Source organism: Seriola aureovittata, chromosome 15 (assembly GCF_021018895.1).
Source record: "Seriola aureovittata isolate HTS-2021-v1 ecotype China chromosome 15, ASM2101889v1, whole genome shotgun sequence".
In the NCBI taxonomy this organism is placed as follows: Eukaryota; Metazoa; Chordata; class Actinopteri; order Carangiformes; family Carangidae; genus Seriola; species Seriola aureovittata.
Genome location: NC_079378.1, coordinates 409,870 through 427,500, shown reverse-complemented (window position 1 = coordinate 427,500; position 17,631 = coordinate 409,870). Strand labels below are relative to the sequence as shown.

General features: G+C 44.6%; 2 protein-coding genes across 3 annotated transcripts in view; one reads left to right on the top strand and one right to left on the bottom strand.

The window, feature by feature from the left end:
• The window catches only part of apbb3 (amyloid beta (A4) precursor protein-binding, family B, member 3), a 10,508-nt gene extending 131 nt beyond the window's left edge, over positions 1-10,377 (bottom strand). Inside the window, exons 1-12 of one of the 2 annotated variants that reach the window (XM_056397454.1) lie at positions 9,903-10,377; positions 7,573-7,736; positions 7,281-7,339; positions 7,156-7,204; positions 6,173-6,322; positions 5,302-5,429; positions 4,658-4,772; positions 3,957-4,038; positions 3,794-3,877; positions 3,453-3,568; positions 3,192-3,371; positions 1-2,909 (exon numbers count right to left, since the gene is read on the bottom strand). The exon at positions 1-2,909 is cut by the window's left edge and continues 131 nt beyond it. In XM_056397454.1, coding sequence (XP_056253429.1) covers positions 2,655-2,909; positions 3,192-3,371; positions 3,453-3,568; positions 3,794-3,877; positions 3,957-4,038; positions 4,658-4,772; positions 5,302-5,429; positions 6,173-6,322; positions 7,156-7,204; positions 7,281-7,339; positions 7,573-7,736; positions 9,903-9,969 — 1,449 coding nt within the window. In that variant the 5' untranslated portion in view covers positions 9,970-10,377 and the 3' untranslated portion in view covers positions 1-2,654. The remainder of the gene's footprint in view (positions 2,910-3,191; positions 3,372-3,452; positions 3,569-3,793; positions 3,878-3,956; positions 4,039-4,657; positions 4,773-5,301; positions 5,430-6,172; positions 6,323-7,155; positions 7,205-7,280; positions 7,340-7,572; positions 7,737-9,902) is intronic. The other variant, XM_056397455.1, reaches the window with a different exon arrangement.
• A 2,654-nt stretch (positions 10,378-13,031) lies between these two features.
• Positions 13,032-16,270, top strand: sra1 (steroid receptor RNA activator 1). Its single transcript, XM_056397504.1, has 6 exons — positions 13,032-13,119; positions 13,992-14,102; positions 14,495-14,581; positions 14,665-14,834; positions 14,917-15,025; positions 15,112-16,270. The coding sequence occupies exons 1-6, from the start codon at positions 13,095-13,097 to the stop codon at positions 15,345-15,347; spliced, it is 738 nt and encodes a 245-aa protein (XP_056253479.1). The 5' UTR covers positions 13,032-13,094; the 3' UTR covers positions 15,348-16,270.
• The last annotated feature ends 1,361 nt before the right edge of the window (positions 16,271-17,631 follow it).

The window sequence follows — 17,631 nt, the reverse complement described above, 5'->3', positions numbered from 1 at the left end:
GGACGCAGCTGTTGACACTGTGTTACACTCAGTGTTGTGTTCGTGAACATCACGTCCAGCTGTACATTCAGTAACACGTTGATACAGTAAAGTTGCTGCTCTGTAAGAAATGGTTTCCAGGATACGTTCAATGACTCTCCATGCTGTCCATGCAAAAACGGCAGAGTGTCAAACTGTCGTTGACGTTCACTAAAATAAACTGAAGTAAACGTGGGTGTGTTTGTGGTGTGTTCACTGACCTCCTCAGGAGGCGTTTGGGAGCTCTTACATAACAGAAGTGTGTGACTGCTCCTTAACTGTTGTTTGGATGGTAAACATCTCCATCTCCACTACATCAGCTCCACCCTCTGTTTGTCTTTGTAAATGTGTTTGACCAGGACGGAGCGTCTTTAAAAAACACCAACCTGAATAAAGTTGTTACATTCAAGAAGAAAGTTCTTTAAAATGTCTTTAAAATATGACTCTGTCTGAAACATCATGACTTTATTTTTCTTTTTTCTTCACTTTTTCTCAATATTAAGATTTTATTCCTTAATAAATATTAATAATAACCCTCTAATAATGATATGCTTCAGAATGACTGTATTCTCAAAATGTTACTTGTTCAAAATGTGACAACTTTTCCTCCTGATTAAACTTTATTTTTCTAACATTAAACTTTATTGAAATCTCAGATTGTATTTTTCCTGTATTTTTATCGTGTGAACAGCTATAACCATGGACACCTGTTACATCACCACCTCCCGTCATGTGACCTGAACATGGAAAAATAAACAGGTAGGTGGATAAGCGTTACATCGTTGGTCTTTCTGCCCTCTCCTGGTCACAATGCGTCACTGCAGCTTTAAAACCTGACGATTAAATCTCTACATATGAAGCTTGAAGCGAGTACATACAGGATACATGTCTGACGTCCAGTGACGATGCTTCTCTTCTCTATCTTGTCTCTAAGTTTCACTCTTTTGAAGGGAGGTCAGGGGTCAGAGGTCAGGGGTCAGAGGTCAGGGAGGTTATGTTGGAGGGTTGTTTCAGGGCTTCTCTAACATGAACATTAAGATATTGGACTAAAGCTAACTCAGCTGTGTCTCAATCCACGTACTTCACAACTCACAGAGCTGGTTCACTCAACACTTCTCACTCTAACGGTCGCCATCTTGGCTCCGTAGCAGAAGGGGAGGGGCCACTTACGTATTTTCAAACTTGTGAGAATGACGGCAGAGGAAGGAGGACACGACGATGGCGCAGATAGCGGCAGAATTTCCACGTCTCGTGACACGGGAAAGTAAAACGATCATTTTAAGTCAAGTGAGTAAAGCAGCCGCCGGGCGGGAAACAGCCGTGGTCACGTGCATTTCCGGTGAGTGCGCGACAGCAGAGTGCTACACTGTCAGACGTCACAGGGAGTTTTTGCTTCTGGGTTCTGTTTTCCGGAGCTCGTCAGGAGGAGAGGACGGCAGCCGAACTCCGAGGTTCACGCATGCGCCTTGAAGATAACCGTGTGATGTTTGACTGGTGAGAAGCGACAGTGAGATTCACTCAGCTTCTACCTCTCTGACATACACGTGTGTTTAAACTAAACATTAAGAGGCAGCAGCAGCAAGTAAACGAGCTAATGATGCTAATTTATCATCTCTGTGTGACATCAGGGGGAGAGAGAGAGAGTTAACTAGTTAGCAGCTAGTTAGCAGCTAGTTAGCAGTGTAGCTGTGAACGTGCAGTGTGATATACGTGAACTTTAGGCCGTTGGTCAGTTTGTCACCTCCATACTGAACATTTGATCAGCTGCTCGGTTCCTTCGCTTCCCTGTCTGTTCCACAGAGTACTACATGTGAGTATACAGAGTACTACATGTGAGTATAGTGTGTACAGAGTACTACATGTGAGTATACAGAGTACTACATGTGAGTATAGTGTGTACAGAGTACTACATGTGAGTATACAGAGTACTACATGTGAGTATAGTGTGTACAGAGTACTACATGAGTATAGGGTGTACACAGAGTACTACATGTGAGTATAGTGTGTACAGAGTACTACATGTGAGTATACAGAGTACTACATGAGTGTAGAGTGTACACAGAGTACTACATGTGAGTATAGTGTGTACTGAATACTACATGAGTGTAGAGTGTACACAGAGTACTACATGTGAGTATAGTGTGTACAGAGTACTACATGAGTGGAGAGTGTACACAGAGGACTACCTGTGTGCAGTACCTGAAGTACCTGGTTTGAGACACAGATCTTAGAGTCGAACACAGACGACCGTTCTGGACCTCGTTGTCCAGGTCCACAGGTCTGAGGTCTCACTGAGCCGTCCTCTGTGTCCTCAGACGTCGTCTAGTCACCTGACCTTCATGCTGTTCACCCCAGAGACCTGGACTGCGTGGCAGCTCAGGTGAGACTAACATGGTGACGAGCGGTTCAGGTGTGTCTCTGGTCTGACAAACAGGAAACGAGGCGACTGTGGTCGTGTTGGCGTCGCTGGTGATGTGAAGGTCAGACCACCAGAGCCATGAGTTCAGTCACTGAGGTGTGGGTCTGGACCGTGTCCTCGCCGTCATGGTTTTTGTGTGTTTCAGTCCTGGAGGACTGGAGGCCACCTGGAGTCCCACCTCTGCTGACGTATAGCTCTGATGGCCCCGCCCCCGTCATTAGGAGGTAGCAGTCTGCTTGTTGCGAAAGGTTTCGAAGAACGCCATCATCCCCTTCCTCACGCTTCTGCTGTTGCCCTTCGTTATCCTTGGCGTCAGCATGGTGGAGCCACTGCCGCCATGGTAACGGGACGTAAGAGGAGGGAAAGCTGCACCGTCCATGGAGTTGGCCCGTTTGACCTTTGACGGGTTCGCACGCCACGACTTGGACCTCGGAGGAGGAGTCTGAGCCACCAGACACTTCTGATACTGAACCTGACAGACAAGAGAGGACTGTTAGAGGATCCAGACAGGAAGTAATGTCATGACACCAGTGATCAATCAGTGTTGACCTGATCTCAGCAGGTGGAGGACTGAAGCAGACAGGAAGTGATGTCATAAAACCAAAACCAGGAGTTGATCAAATTTAATGTTAACACAAAAAACACTGATTAGTAGAGCTTCAAGAGAAGAGAGACAAACAACAACAACAGAGACAAACAACAACAACAACAACAGAGAAAGACTGACAGACGCTCAGACAGACAGGTGTCTCACCATACATGCAGCCTGGACGGCCTCGGAGAGGATTCCTGCGTCCGGTTCACACCAGAACACATGACACTCAAATCTCTGCGTGCCGCCATCGACGATCACGGCGAAGGTGTGGCAGTCGTGGCCGACGCCCAGAAAGGTGAGGAATCGTACCTGACACTCCCAGAACGGCTCCTCCCCCTCCTGTGGGGATCAGGTGACACAGATTAGGCGGAGCTGTGATGACCTTTGACCTGGCAGGCTGACAGTGTGTGATAGCTGTACCTCTCCCTTCCACAGAGACAGGACGTTGTCAGTGACGTGGATCACCGTCGGCTCCCAGTCGTCTCTGTCTGTGGAGTTCATGATGCTCTCGATGGCTCGGTTCAACACCTCCATACCTGCAGCACACACAGGTACAGGTACAGCACACTGTCAGAAGGTGTGTTCAGGTGTGTTCAGGTGTAACAGGTATGTTCAGGTGTTCTCAGGTGTGCTCAGGTATGTCATGGTGTAACAGGCATGTTCAGGTGTGTTCAGGTATAACGTGTGTTCAGGTGTAACAGTTCTGTTCAGGTGTAACAGGTGTGTTCAGGTGTGACAGGTGTAACAGGTGTGTTTCCTACCCATGGCTCTGGACACCGGCAGGTTACCAATGTACTGGACCTCGAACTTCTGGACCTGCTGCCGAACAGCCTCCAGAAACTCAACTGAAACAACAACAGGTAATCAGCAAAGAACCAATCAGAGGGTAGCAGGTGATCTCAGAGAAGTGAACAGGTGAGTCACCTTGTCTGGGCAAGTCTTCAGGTGAGATGCTCTCCATGGTCAGAGAGCGAGACGGCCTCATCAGCGTCTTCTCTGACATCATCTACAGACAGAACGTTCACACATTTATCCTGGAGCAGAGGCGAAGCCAGGGTTTCATACGTCACAAACCTCAGGAACCAATCCTGTGGGCACGAGGGCGGGGCTAAATAAACCTGAAGCCTCGTCAATACAGAGAGCGCAAGTTAGCATTAGTGCAACCGCTAACATTGTGTCAGCCACTGCCCATTACAAGCTAACAAACAACATAAACAAATAAAAGACGCTAACTACACTAACCTTTCTGAAAAGATGCTAACTGCGCTAACAGTGCTGAAAAGATGCTAACTTTACTACCTGTTCTGAAAAGATGCTAACTTTACTACCTGTTCTGAAAAAGCGCTAACTGTGCTAAAGGTTCTGATCTGTCTGCTTGTCTTTGGTTCTGGTCTCAACAATCTCCTCATCTGAGTCTGGGTCTGACTGAAGCTCAACCATCTTCACACTCTCTGCTCTTTCACCTGGAGCAAGCAGGTGGTGGGCGGGGCTCCAGGACCGATCCAGATTTCTCAATCAGGAAGTGAGAGGAGATGAAACCATAAGAAGCTAAATATGAATCACAGCAGAGGATTTTCACAGACTTTAAACATGGAGGTTGTTTCAGAACCTGCTCCCTCACTGACCTTGGAGCACATCTCATGTAGAGCGCTGGCGATGGCTTTGGCTGGAGCGTCGCAGCGAAACACGTGACACTTCAGCACACAGCTGTCCTTATCTCCCGCCACGAAGGCAAAGTCCCTGAACACAACACACACACACACACACACACACAGTGGTCAGGTGGTTGTAGTCAACCAGCTGATGGACAGGTGATCATGTGATCAGCAGGTTAAATGGATTAATGACCCTGACGTATAGAGGAGGTGGAGGGAGTGTAACTGTGTGTGTTCCTGGAGGTAAAGGTAGAGTGGTTTACCTGTCCCTGCCCAGGTAGGGGGGGAGGGGCGTGTTAAAGAAACAGAGAGAGTGACAGTGTTAGTGAGAACAGACAGGTAAACAAACTGAAAGGTGAGTTTGATTTTAACATCTGAGCGTGCAGAAACATGTCAGATGAAAACCTGCTATCTCCTGGTGTTTGGAGAGTAATAAACCAGCTGGAACACACTGAACATTAAACAGATATTATTTATCAATGTTGGTTTGAAAAAAATACTCTGTTCTCATCACAATAACAATATCTCATAATAACGTGTTGTCATGGTAACACACTGCACCGCTGTACAGACACACAGGTGGAGAGGAGGACTGACACATCTGATTGGCTCACCTGCCGTTGTTGCAGCCCACCCCCCAGACACGGATGTTGATGATTGGTTGACAGTGGAGGGGGGTGTGGTCTAATGGGTCCAACAAGCTCAAAGTGTCTTTCTTCAGAACCAGCATCATCTCCCGACCCTGCACACACAGACAGGTCAGTACAGTGGTCCACAAGAACCAGATCCCAGCAGTTTAAACAGGTCTAAGAGTGTGTGTCCTTATAACACTGAGCACAGCACGTGGAGCTCGGCTCCAAGAGCTTCTGGTTCCAAATCTCTAAACTTTTCAGAAGGTGCTGATGTCATCACTATGTCTCCTTTTTAGGCAACCAATCAGATGAGGCGGGAAACGGAGGAGAAGCTTGTTCTGTCTGTGTATGATGTGTCGGACTGGAACTATCACAACAGTGACAGAGAAGCTTTTATCACTGCACACACTGTAAACTGATTGTTAGCTTGTTAGCTGGTTGTTAGCTGGTTGTTAGCTTGTTGATAGCTGGTTGTTTGCTTGTTGTTAGCTGGTTGTTAGCTTGTTGATAGCTGGTTGTTTACTGGTTGTTAGCTTGTTGATAGCTGGTTGTTAGCTTGTTGATAGCTGGTTGATAGCTGGTTGTTTGCTTGTTGATAGCTGGTTGTTAGCTTGTTGATAGCTTGTTGTTAGCTTGTTGATAGCTGGTTGTTAGCTTGTTGATAGCTGGTTGTTAGCTTGTTCATACCTGTGTAGTCGTAGTGTAGTGATGCTAGTCTGTCATATGTTGTCAAGATCTCGTTGAAACAAAACCCATACACAGCTGAACACTGTCTGGACCCTCGGTCTGAACAGTCTGTGATGGATCCAGACTCTGGACTCACAGACAAGTTCAGGTTCAGCAGGTGTCTCACCTCCCCTGAGGCTCCCAGCCTGTCTCTCTGCTCGGGGCTGCTGCAGTGAGACAGCTGCTGGATGACGTTACTGACAGCGAGACTGCTGCGACCTGGAGACAGGTCCTCCTCCTCCACCTGCAGCCAGCCCAGTGAACGCACCGCAAAACACTGAAAGACAGACAGACAGACAGACAGACAGACAAGGGAGAGGGAGACAGACAGGCAGACAGACAGACAGACAGACAAGGGAGAGGGAGACAGACAGACAGGCAGACAGACAAGGGAGAGGGAGACAGACAGACAGACAGACAGGCAGACAGACAAGGGAGAGGGAGACAGACAGACAGACAGACAGGCAGACAGACAAGGGAGAGGGAGACAGATAGACAGGCAGACAGACAGACAGACAGACAAGGGAGAGGGAGACAGACAGGCAGACAGACAGACAGACAGACAAGGGAGAGGGAGACAGACAGGCAGACAGACAAGGGAGAGGGAGACAGACAGGCAGACAGACAGACAGACAAGGGAGAGGGAGACAGACAGACAGAAAGACAGGCAGACAGACAAGGGAGAGGGAGACAGATAGACAGACAGACAGACAGGCAGGCAGACAAGGGAGAGGGAGACAGGTAAAAGAGGGAGAGAGGGAGACAGATGATGAGATTAAGTGGTCAGTGAGTTGTTGGGTGACAAACATGGAAACCAGGACACAGAGAGAGAGAGAGATTAAATCAGATTAATGCCAGATTAATATAAAGTTGTTGTAGAGAGACATAGACACAAAGCAGGGAAGAGAGAGAGAGATTAGTAGATCAGTCCACAGTGGAGTGGAGCAGCGGCTCTCGATCACTTTATCTATTTGATCAGTTTGATCAGTTACACGTCGTCTCCTCAAGATGTCATCCTTACCTTCCTCTGACATCACAGAGACTTTCTGCTTCTATAAACAAGATGGCCGCGACTGTTTCACTGAGATTATCTCTGAGTATGAACTGTACCTTGGAGTCAGGGTCGTGGCTGGAGACATAATCTTCATGCCATGACGACCTGAGAGGAAAACAGAGTCCATGTGTCACAGCATGTAAACAACAACATGTGGAAGGTCCTCAGAACTGAGAGTTACCTGTCCTCAGGTGGGCCGTCTGTCTGTCTGTTGGAACTCTGCTGTCCAGCTTCCTCCTGCTGAGACACAACACCACCGAAGAAGAACTCCAGATGTCTGCCTCACACAAATCTGAGCTAACTCAGCTAACCTAGGATAACTCAACTAACCCAGGATATCTCAACCAACCCAAGATAACTCAACTAACCCAGGATAACTCAACTAACCCAGGATAACTCAACTAACCCAGGATAACTCAACTAACCCAGAATAACTAATTTAACCCAGAATAACCTGTTCTAAATGTTCTGACCTGTGTGTCGACAGGCTGAGGCATCCCAGTGAGGCGGGGGTGTTGCCACTGGGTGGCGCCAGTGGGAACATGCCAGTAGTAGGTTCCTGTTGAGTCTTTGATGGTTCTCCAGCCAGAGGGGAGGTCTGGGTCCAGCAGCAGGTTCTGGTCAGTCCAGATGTTGTCTGCAGAGACACAAACATTGTCAACATGTGTCCTCCAGCTGTTAGCCTGCACTGACCAATAGGCTGATTCCACTACTAAACTTTAAACTGTGAGGGAGAGAGGGACAGGTGTGTGCAGGTGCTCTAAGAACTACAGGAAGTTGGTCTGTTGTAGTCTGGCTGCTGATCAGCTGATGGAGGACATTCAGGTAGAACACCTGGCTGCAGCCCTGTGACTCGCAGCTGAGCACACTCGATGCACAGGGACTCATAGTCCTGATTGGACAACCAGCCACTGTCCAATCAGCTGACAGTCTGAAGTAGAGAGACACGCTGATTGGTCAGGACTCCTCAGAACAGCTGCTCTGATCAGCTAATAATAATATGGGCTATTGATCAGCTAAGATAACTTGTCAGCAGTAAATCAATCCCCCACTCTCCTCCTCCCCCTCCTCCACTCTGAGTCTGCAGTAGAAGGTGACCTGAAGCAGAAGTGTCGTGTTTCATCACTCAACATGTTCTTCTTCATATCATTTACATTGCAGCTCTGTTTCTACCTCAGAGACCACAACACACCTCAACCTCGTCTCTAATAGAAACGTGATTGGTGCAGCCTGTTGAGGGTCATCTGCCTGTCAGACACTGATCAGGGCACAAAAACATCTGCTCTGTGAAAACTGAAGAAATCAACCAAACAACTGGAACAGAACAACCTCCGCACAGCCGCCATGTCTCCGCGGTGTTCACTGTTGATGGGAGTTTACAACGTTAGGGTTGTTGTGTTGTTGTTGATGTTGTGATGTTGTATTGTGTTGTTGTTCCAGTGTTGTTGTTGTTGTTGTTGTTGTTGTTGTATTGTGTTGTTGTTGTATTATTGTTGTTGTGGTTGTATTGTGTTGTTGTTGTATTGTTGTTGTTGTTGTTGTTGTATTGTGTTGTTGTTGTTGTTGTGTTGTTGTTGTTGTTGTGTCGTCACCAGCAGGGGGTGACAGTCATCAGAGGTCAAACTGCTGAACAGGACGAGAGGAAAGACGAGAAACTGAAGTTGAATAATTAATAAACCCTCAAAAACACAAAATGCTGAATCAGCTGATTGAGAGACACTGATATGACCAGAGGGGGGAGGGGCGGGTGAGACGGTCAATACACACTGACCAGCAGAATACACCACAGTCCGCAGGTAAAACCAGTTTAAAACTTTAAAACTAAAACACGAATAAAAACTAATTTTGAATACTGTCTTTATCTGACGTCAAACAGACTTTTACTTTGGTACAAGTTTGTGAACTGTATCAGCTGTTTGAGTCAGACAGAGCGAAGTGTAAGTGCCCAAAATAAAGGTCTGTTTGACAGGAAGGTAAAGCAGTTAAAATTTTCAAAATAAAGCAAACACTTACACTGTTATTAGCCTTGTCCACAGTAACCTGAATGTCTCAACATGTCCACAACATCTCCACCATATGTCTTAGTCCTGTCCTTAGTTACAGTTGCTAACCTGTCCATCATTCCATCCCAGAACATCACACACTTCACCATGGTAACAGCATCAGTTTCTACTGAAGTAACAAGAAGCAGCAGGTTTCATCAGCTGTAGCTAGCTAGCTAAGGAAGCTATCACTAGCTCCGTTTGTTGGTTGTAACAGTGTCTGAATTATCCAGTGTGTCACTACACTCTGCTCACAATCCCACAATGCAATTCTCTACAGCGTAGACTCGACAGCTGGAATTATGATGTTTCAAAAAACACATCTTCAAACACCAGCGTTTAATCATCTCTACTTCTCTACTTTATCTAATTATATTTAATCTAATCTATTTTGTATTGTGTTTGTTCTTTATGTTTCACTGTGTTATAAAGTTTATCAAGTGATTTCATTGAATAGTTATTCATTTGTAAAAAAAAAAAGTCCCTGATCATTTGATTTAATTCATGTAGTAATAATATAAAAATATTCTGTAGGACAGTGATGATGGTTACTGCTGCTTTAAGAGAAATACATCCGCCCCACGTTAGTTATCAGGTGTCCAGGGGCCTCAGCTCATCGGCCCCCAGCAGGTTTACATGAGGCTGCAGCTGCTGAAGCAGGATACAACAGGACGGTCCTCACAAGCCTGTGGGACTACAGGGACCTGTGTGTGTGTGTGTGTGTGTGTGTGTGTGTGTGTGTGTGTGTGTGTGTGTCTTACCGTCATAGTTGACTATGATGATGGCCAACATGTAATCCTTGCCCATCATGGCTCCGCCCTCCAACATGTGTGTTCCAATCAGCTTATCTCACACACACACACACTCTCACACACACACACACTCTCTCACACACACACTCTCTCACACACACACTCTCACACACACACACTCTCACACACACACACACACACACTCTCACACACACACACAGGCCCAGATGACAGATGTTAAAGCCTCCTGCTCGTCCCTCTCTCTCTCTCTCTCTGTCTCTCTGTCTATCTCAGGGTCTCTCGTCCCTCCGTCTGTCCCTCTCTCAGTCGACACCATCAGTCTTTTTCTTCTTCTTCTTCTTTATTTTCTCTCCGTCCCGGCGTTTTCTCTCTCTCCTCTCATTTGTCCCTCCTCTCACTCGTCCTCTCTCGTTCTCCTCTCTGTCTGATGAAGGATGCTGTTTTCCTCCTCTCCCTCTCTCCCTCCCTCCCTCTCTTCTTCCTGCTGATGTCATCTCTCCCCTCCCTCTCTGACTTCCTGCCTCGTTTGCCCTTCACTGTAAAATCATGACATTAAAACACGTTTGAATCTCAGAGTCGCGACTAAACTAACAATAACATCAAACTTGGTTTGAATAAATATTCATATTAAGAAACAAAATGTATGGTTTTAGGAAATTGCAAAAAGGTGTTGAACTGAAAATCTGTATGTTTGTGATTGATCATAAACTCACATGGAAACAACATATTGATTATATTAAAGAAAAATAGCCATAAATCAAAATAATTTCTGTATAAATCTGGGGATATATTAAATAATCACACCTTGTATTTAATTCACTGTTCACTTATTGTTCCCTATATTACTCACTGTGTGGGGGGGTCGACCTTTAAAACAAGTATAAATTCAATAGTCTGATACAGCAACGAGCCGTACATATTATTGATCAGGCCGATGATTGTGATCACTCTGATCCACTGTTCCTAAAATCTCCTGCTGTGACATTTAATGATTCAGTTTATTATAAACAATAAAATAATGTTCAGTTACTGTACACAGGGAGAAAACAAGGATTAACATGTTTCTATTGTTGGGCTTAAATTACAGAACAATGATCATTTACTTTTTAAAATGTGTATAAATTCAGGTGCCTGTATAGTTTATATTTACTGTATTATGTCTGATAACTAAATAAAAACTGCTATTATTATTTATTAAATACATGACTTTATGGACATAAAAGTCACATGCTGTTAATAACAATAATTTGTAGTCATATTATTAATTGATCAATGTGACCTGAACATATGAATGTATTACTGAGCCCAGGTCCCTGAGCATCTGTCTGTAGGAAGACTGTGAACACCTTGTACTGATTGTATTAAGATGTTTATTAATAATTAGATATAGTATGGTTCATTATCATTAAATATTTCATTAATTAAGTAGTGTCGTGGAAATTTTTTACTCTTGGTGAAGAATGAAATAGACACTTCCGTCGGCCGACAAGGTTTTATTTTCTTTGCAAAGAAAAGTTCAAACAACATGCGAGCGGTTCAAAATGAAGAACGACCCCGAGCACCTGAGGGAAAGGCCTCTTACCTGTGGTGTGTTTCACGTCCTTTGTCTGCTGTGGGTTCGGCCTCTTACCTGTGGTGTGTTTCACGGCCTTTGTCTGCTGTGGGGTCGGCCTCTTACCTGTGGAGTGTTTCACACTCTTTTGTCTTTCGCAGGTATCGGCACCGACCCCCTGAAGTGTGAAGTTTAGAGGTCTAGTCAACACAATTTAAAATACAAAAGGGTTTGAACATTGATGAGAAAGTGAGAGGTTGGGTGTCTCAGGTAGTTGAAATGCAAAGGAATTAAAAGTCTGATATCTTGGTGAGAAGGTGAAGGTAGAAAATATATTGAATTAATTTACAGATGCTTAATGAGACCAGTGTAATTACATTTATATACTTCATTTAATCACATTACATTTTTATTTTCATCACATTATATAGTTCATTTAATCTAATATAGTCACACTGAGATCAAGATCTCATTTACATATGAAACCAGAAAAATAAAACAAACAAACAAAATATGAATATTACACTCAGGTATGTATTCATACAAACTTTTTCTATAAACAGTGATCAGAGTGTATATTTAAATGTATGTCATTTAATTGTATTTAATTCATTTATGCAAGTTTATTTGGACGGATATATATATTCATGTATATACATATGTCTACAATATAAACATACATAAATAAATATACAAAAGACAATATTTGATATATATTTGATATATGACAATTATTTTAGTATATGTCATATATAGAAACATATATCACATTTGAAAGTACAAAGAACTCATAAAGAACAGACATATGTTTTCTTTTTGTTTTACCTTCTCAGGTGTGATAAACTACCTGAAGCTCTCCAGAGGTCACACTACTACATGACGTCAGAAGAGATATGAAACTAGCCACGTGTCCCGGAAATGTTTTGACGGCAGAATGTGCGTGAAGCTCGACAACATTACAGGAGGTCAGATAAGTTCTCCTTCAAAGTAAAAGCATGTAGAGGATCGTTTTCAACCAAGTACAAGGAAATCAATGCATCATAATATTCATTATATTATCATCATTATTATTATTATTATTATTATTATTATTATTAGTAGTAGTAGTAGTAGTAGTAGCAGTTGTAGTTGTAGTATTCATAAAAGAACACTTAGACAGATTGATACATACATACTTTATTTATCCCCTAAGGGAAATTCATGTGTCCATTAGCTCATAGTTGATAATAAATAAACAATAATAATTAGATTAGGCCACTTCCTCTGGCTGAGGGGTTGTATAGTCTGATGGCAGTGGGAACAAAGGATCTCCTTCCTTTTAAAAAAATGTTTTTACTCCTCCACATTTTATTAAGTACAAAATCCATTATTATTATTATACACTAAGAGCTACAATATATTGTCCACAGGAAATGAAATATAAATGACAATAAAACACAAATGCACAACATATTCAATATAGTTTAATATAAATTTCACATGAAATAAAATTATAATAAAAACGAGAATCCGGTTTAAATACTTTGACCTCTAAAGGGTCTTATTTTGAAATTTGAGCGGAAGTTATATAGTTAATGTCGTTTCCATGATACGGATGAATTTGATCAAAGTAAACATTGGAGTCCAAGATGGAGGACATGTACATTAAACCAGGTGAGAGTTACCTTCCCTGACCAGCTCCTGACGGGGACGATTAAAGCCGATGAGAAATGATAACAACGTTAATGGAGTCTGAACGGGGTTATGCTAAGCTATGCTAAGCTAGTTGAGGCTAGCGGCTAGAACAAAGGTCGGCTGGTCAGCTGTGTCGTACCGAATAAACGGACCGACGAACTCCGTTCAGAAATGTGGCACATTAATGTTCCGTTAAGCCTCTAGAACAGAAGTAAACACTTCGTTAATGTAAAAGAGACGTTTACGATTCAAGCTTGTGTTGCTTTTAGTTCGGCATAGGAATAATTCTCCAAACATTAATTATACAGAAAACATAAGTCTTAGGATTTAGTGTTTGTGATCTAAATGTGTCCGGTCATAGTTACATCGGATTCTGTGAGCCAGGTGTTGGCAGGTGAGGTTATCACGTATATATATATATTAATATATATAATATATATTGACAAAAGGACACGGTGAACTGCAATCAGAAATCTGGGAATTTAAGTTTCCTTAAGAATCCAGAAAAGAGTGACACACCTTTAAAGATTACTTTGGTGTTGTTTTGAATTCGGCATAAAAATAATAGCCAATAATTACTAATGTAATTATTGGTTGTCCTGAGGTTTTCTCCATCCTGATTTGTTTTACCCCTAATAGCATTACAGCAGTTATTTCATTTGACAAATCATATAATAAAAAGATATATATATACATTAGAGTATTATTTTTACTTTACATATTGTATAATTATGACAAGAATCATATATGAATTAACTCACTCATAAAGAAAACAGAATAAAACTGTCTCTCAAAATGTTGAACTGTCCCTTTAACTAAACTAAACACCTGTCTGTGTGTTGGTAACCAAGGTAACCAGGAGCGGGGTTGGAATGACCCCCCTCAGTTCTCTTATGGCCTCCAGATGGCCCATGGACCACAGAGGAACCCCCTAAACAAGAGAGCAGCTCCACCTGCTTCTGGTAAGAAACCACAACTGTCTACACCTGCCTACACCTGCCTACACCTGTCTACAGCTGTCTACACCTGTCTACACCTGTCCACAGCTGTCTATACCTGTCTATACCTGTCTACAGCTGTCTATACCTGTCTACACCTGTATACACCTGTATACACCTGTCTACACCTGTCTACACCTGTCTACACCTGTCTACACCTGTCTACACCTGTCTACACCTGTCTACACCTGTCTACACCTGTCTACACCTGTCTATACCTGTCTACAGCTGTCTATACCTGTCTACACCTGTCTACACCTGTCTACACCTGTCTACACCTGTCTATATCTGTCTACACCTGTCTACACCTGTCTACACCAGTCTATACCAAACATTTGTCTTTGATTGGTCCCCAGGTGCAGGAGCCCCACCCCCTATCCCTGCCTCCTCCAACCCTCTGGCTCCACCCCCATGTGGTATAGCTCCGCCCCCTATACACCCAGGTAAGAAACAGTTTTTCATGTGAAACCAACTGAAGAACGGAGGAGTGAGGTGTCGTCTGACTTCAAGTCTCTACTCATCACAGCTCGCCCTCCATTTGCCGGCATGGCTACACCCACTCCTCCCTCAGGGCCAATGAGAAGTCAGAGAGAGGCCGACAGCAGCCAATCAGAGCAGTCAGGGAGTGAGCCTGATGTGGAGGTGGTGGTGTCAGTGCTGGAGCGAGCGCTGACCATCTGCAGACAGACCGTTAAAGTGAGTCCAGATCCTCCAGACCAGCTGGTCTCTGTATCAAGTCTGTTCAGGACTCACTCTGTGACCTTTGACCTGTCTGCAGGATCAGGTGTGTAATGACGTGGCAAAGAGGCTCCGCTTCCTGGAGGACAGCTGGAGGTCAGGTAGACTGAGCCTACCTGTCAGGAGACGCATGGACACCCTGGCTCAAGGTGACCTGTCTGAACACTCACCTGTCTCATCACTCACCTGTCTCATCACTCACCTGTCTGAACTCTTACCTGTCTCTCTCTCTCAGAGTTGCAGTTGGGTCACTGGGATGCAGCTGATGAGATCCATCGCTCTCTGATGGTCGATCATGTGACCGAGGTCAGTCAATGGATGGTTGGCGTCAAACGACTCATTGCTGAGACCCGAATGCTGAGTCCAGAACTCCTAGAACCACTGCAGAAACCTGCAGAACCAGTCCAGGACTCTGCAGAACCAGTCCAGGACTCTGCAGAACCAGTCCAGGATCCAGTTTCCCAGTCCTGACCCTTTAGTCCTGCAGGACTCTCTCTCCAGCAGGTTTCTGTCTTCTCTTGACAAACTGTAACTCTTCTAATGAACTGGTGTTGATAATCCTTACGTCACACTTCAGCAGAGGGTCAAAGGTCAGAGCCCCAGGGGCAGGTAGGAGGTCGGCAGGAACAGACTTACTGTTCTCCTGTTCTGGACTAGACTGTATCTGGACTCGGGACTCCAGTCTCTGAATCCTGAACTTTGGACATTAAAGCAACATTATGAAAATATTTGACCTTAAAACAGCTTCAACATCATTTGACGGTTCTGATGTGAAACAGGGAGACAGGTGGTCCTGCCCTGAACACCTGGTCTGCCTCTAAGGGACTTTAGTTGAGCAGGTAGGATCACCTGTAGAGGAAGCTCTGGGTTCATGGCAGAGACCATGACATGTTAGCTCACAGCTGCTGTGGGTTCACATGTTTTCAGCCAATCAGATCGGCTGAATGCTGACCTGACATGAGTGGACGGGCTGATGGACAGGTATGTTCTCTGTACCTGAGCTGTTAGCTTCTGGAGCTGAGACACAGACTCTGACCTGTAATCACTACTGCTGCTCAGCAAAAGGAACTTCGTCTTTCTTTAAGGTCTGGACTGTTTCTAGACTCTGGACTAAAGACTTGTGACTCTGGACTAAAGACTTGTGACTCTGGACTAAAGACTTGTGACTCTGGAGGGACCTTTAGCTCTGAACTCTTGTCACCTGGACTCTGGACTTTAGATTCTAGACTCTAAATTAGGGATTTTAGACTCTGAACATAGAGACATTGGACTCTTGACTGTTGACACTCTGGTCTCTGGTCTCTGGACTCTGGTCTCTGGACTCTGGACTCTGGACTCTGGACTCTGGACTCTGGACTCTGGTCTCTGGTCTCTGGACTCTGGACTCTGGTCTCTGGACTCTGGTCTCTGGTCTCTGGACTCTGGTCTCTGGACTCTGGTCTCTGGACTCTGGACTCTGGTCTCTGGACTCTGGACTCTGGTCTCTGGACTCTGGTCTCTGGACTCTGGACTCTGGACTCTGGTCTCTGGACTCTGGACTCTGGTCTCTGATCTCTGGTCTCTGGTCTCTGATCTCTGATCTCTGATCTCTGATCTCTGGACTCTGGTCTCTGGACTCTGGACTCTGGACTCTGGACTCTGGACTCTGGACTCTGGACTCTGGACTCTGGACCTTGAACTCTCTGCAGTGACAGTAAAGCTCATCAGGAACAAACTGTTGATGTGGGAATAAATCTTCTTCTCTCTTTCTGTGTCAGAGCGTCGTTGACTCTCTGAGTGCTTTTATTCTGGAGCAGGGATCCTCAGAGACCCGATCCGGACCCTGAGGATCCCTGGTCCCGTCTCAGTGAAGTGGATCTTGAAATGTGACGCTGTTACAGCTCACATGACGACGCTGACTGTAACTGTATTTTATGAGCTGGTCTGTGTCAAGCTGCTGCAGCTTCACAATAAAAGCATCGAACTGATGAGACATGAGTTGACTTTTTTTATGAAGTGGTGACAGGAAATGCAACGTGAGCTCAGCGGTTAGCGCTGTCCTTCACCTGAATGTGTCTCAGGGGAGTTTGAAATGTTGCAGGGAGTGAAGAAGAGTGAGGAGCTGCTGGATGAAGAGACACACCTCCACCTGCTCACAGGTAACCAACTTCTCACACCTGTAGTTACAGGTGAAACACATGCACATTTCTGTGTTGTAATCATTTTTATTCCTCTATGCCGGCGGCAGCCATTTTATTTTCAGGTGGTCCAGCTCATTGTCGTGGACACGATATCTGTACCTGTACAGAACATCTTCAGGTGTGGCACAAACGGTCACCTGGACTCAAGGATGAACTCATTAGATCTTGGTGGCTAAAGGTCAAAGCAGAGACAGTAGAGAAACTGAGACGCTTCCTTCCTGTTTATTTCCTGTATGTGTCACATTAAACTGACTTTGTACTGGACGGATCAGAAGTCGTTAGCAGATAAAAACAGCGACAAAAAGGCTCAGATTTGTCCGTGTTGTATCGTCTGTTGTTGTTGTTGTATTGTTTTGGCGGGAACAAGTCGTCCATCGGTTGGAGCTTTGTGCAGCAACAGGCTGTAATAACAAGAAAAACGGATCCGTCTTTTCTTTCCCAAAGGATGCAGAGAGGAAAGTCTAGACAGGGATAGATTTTAATATTAGCTACTGTCACATTTCATGCCAGTTGCCTTCGCTTGAGGGAGGGGCTGAGGGACAACCCCCACTCAAAGGTCAAGGACACGGTGACCT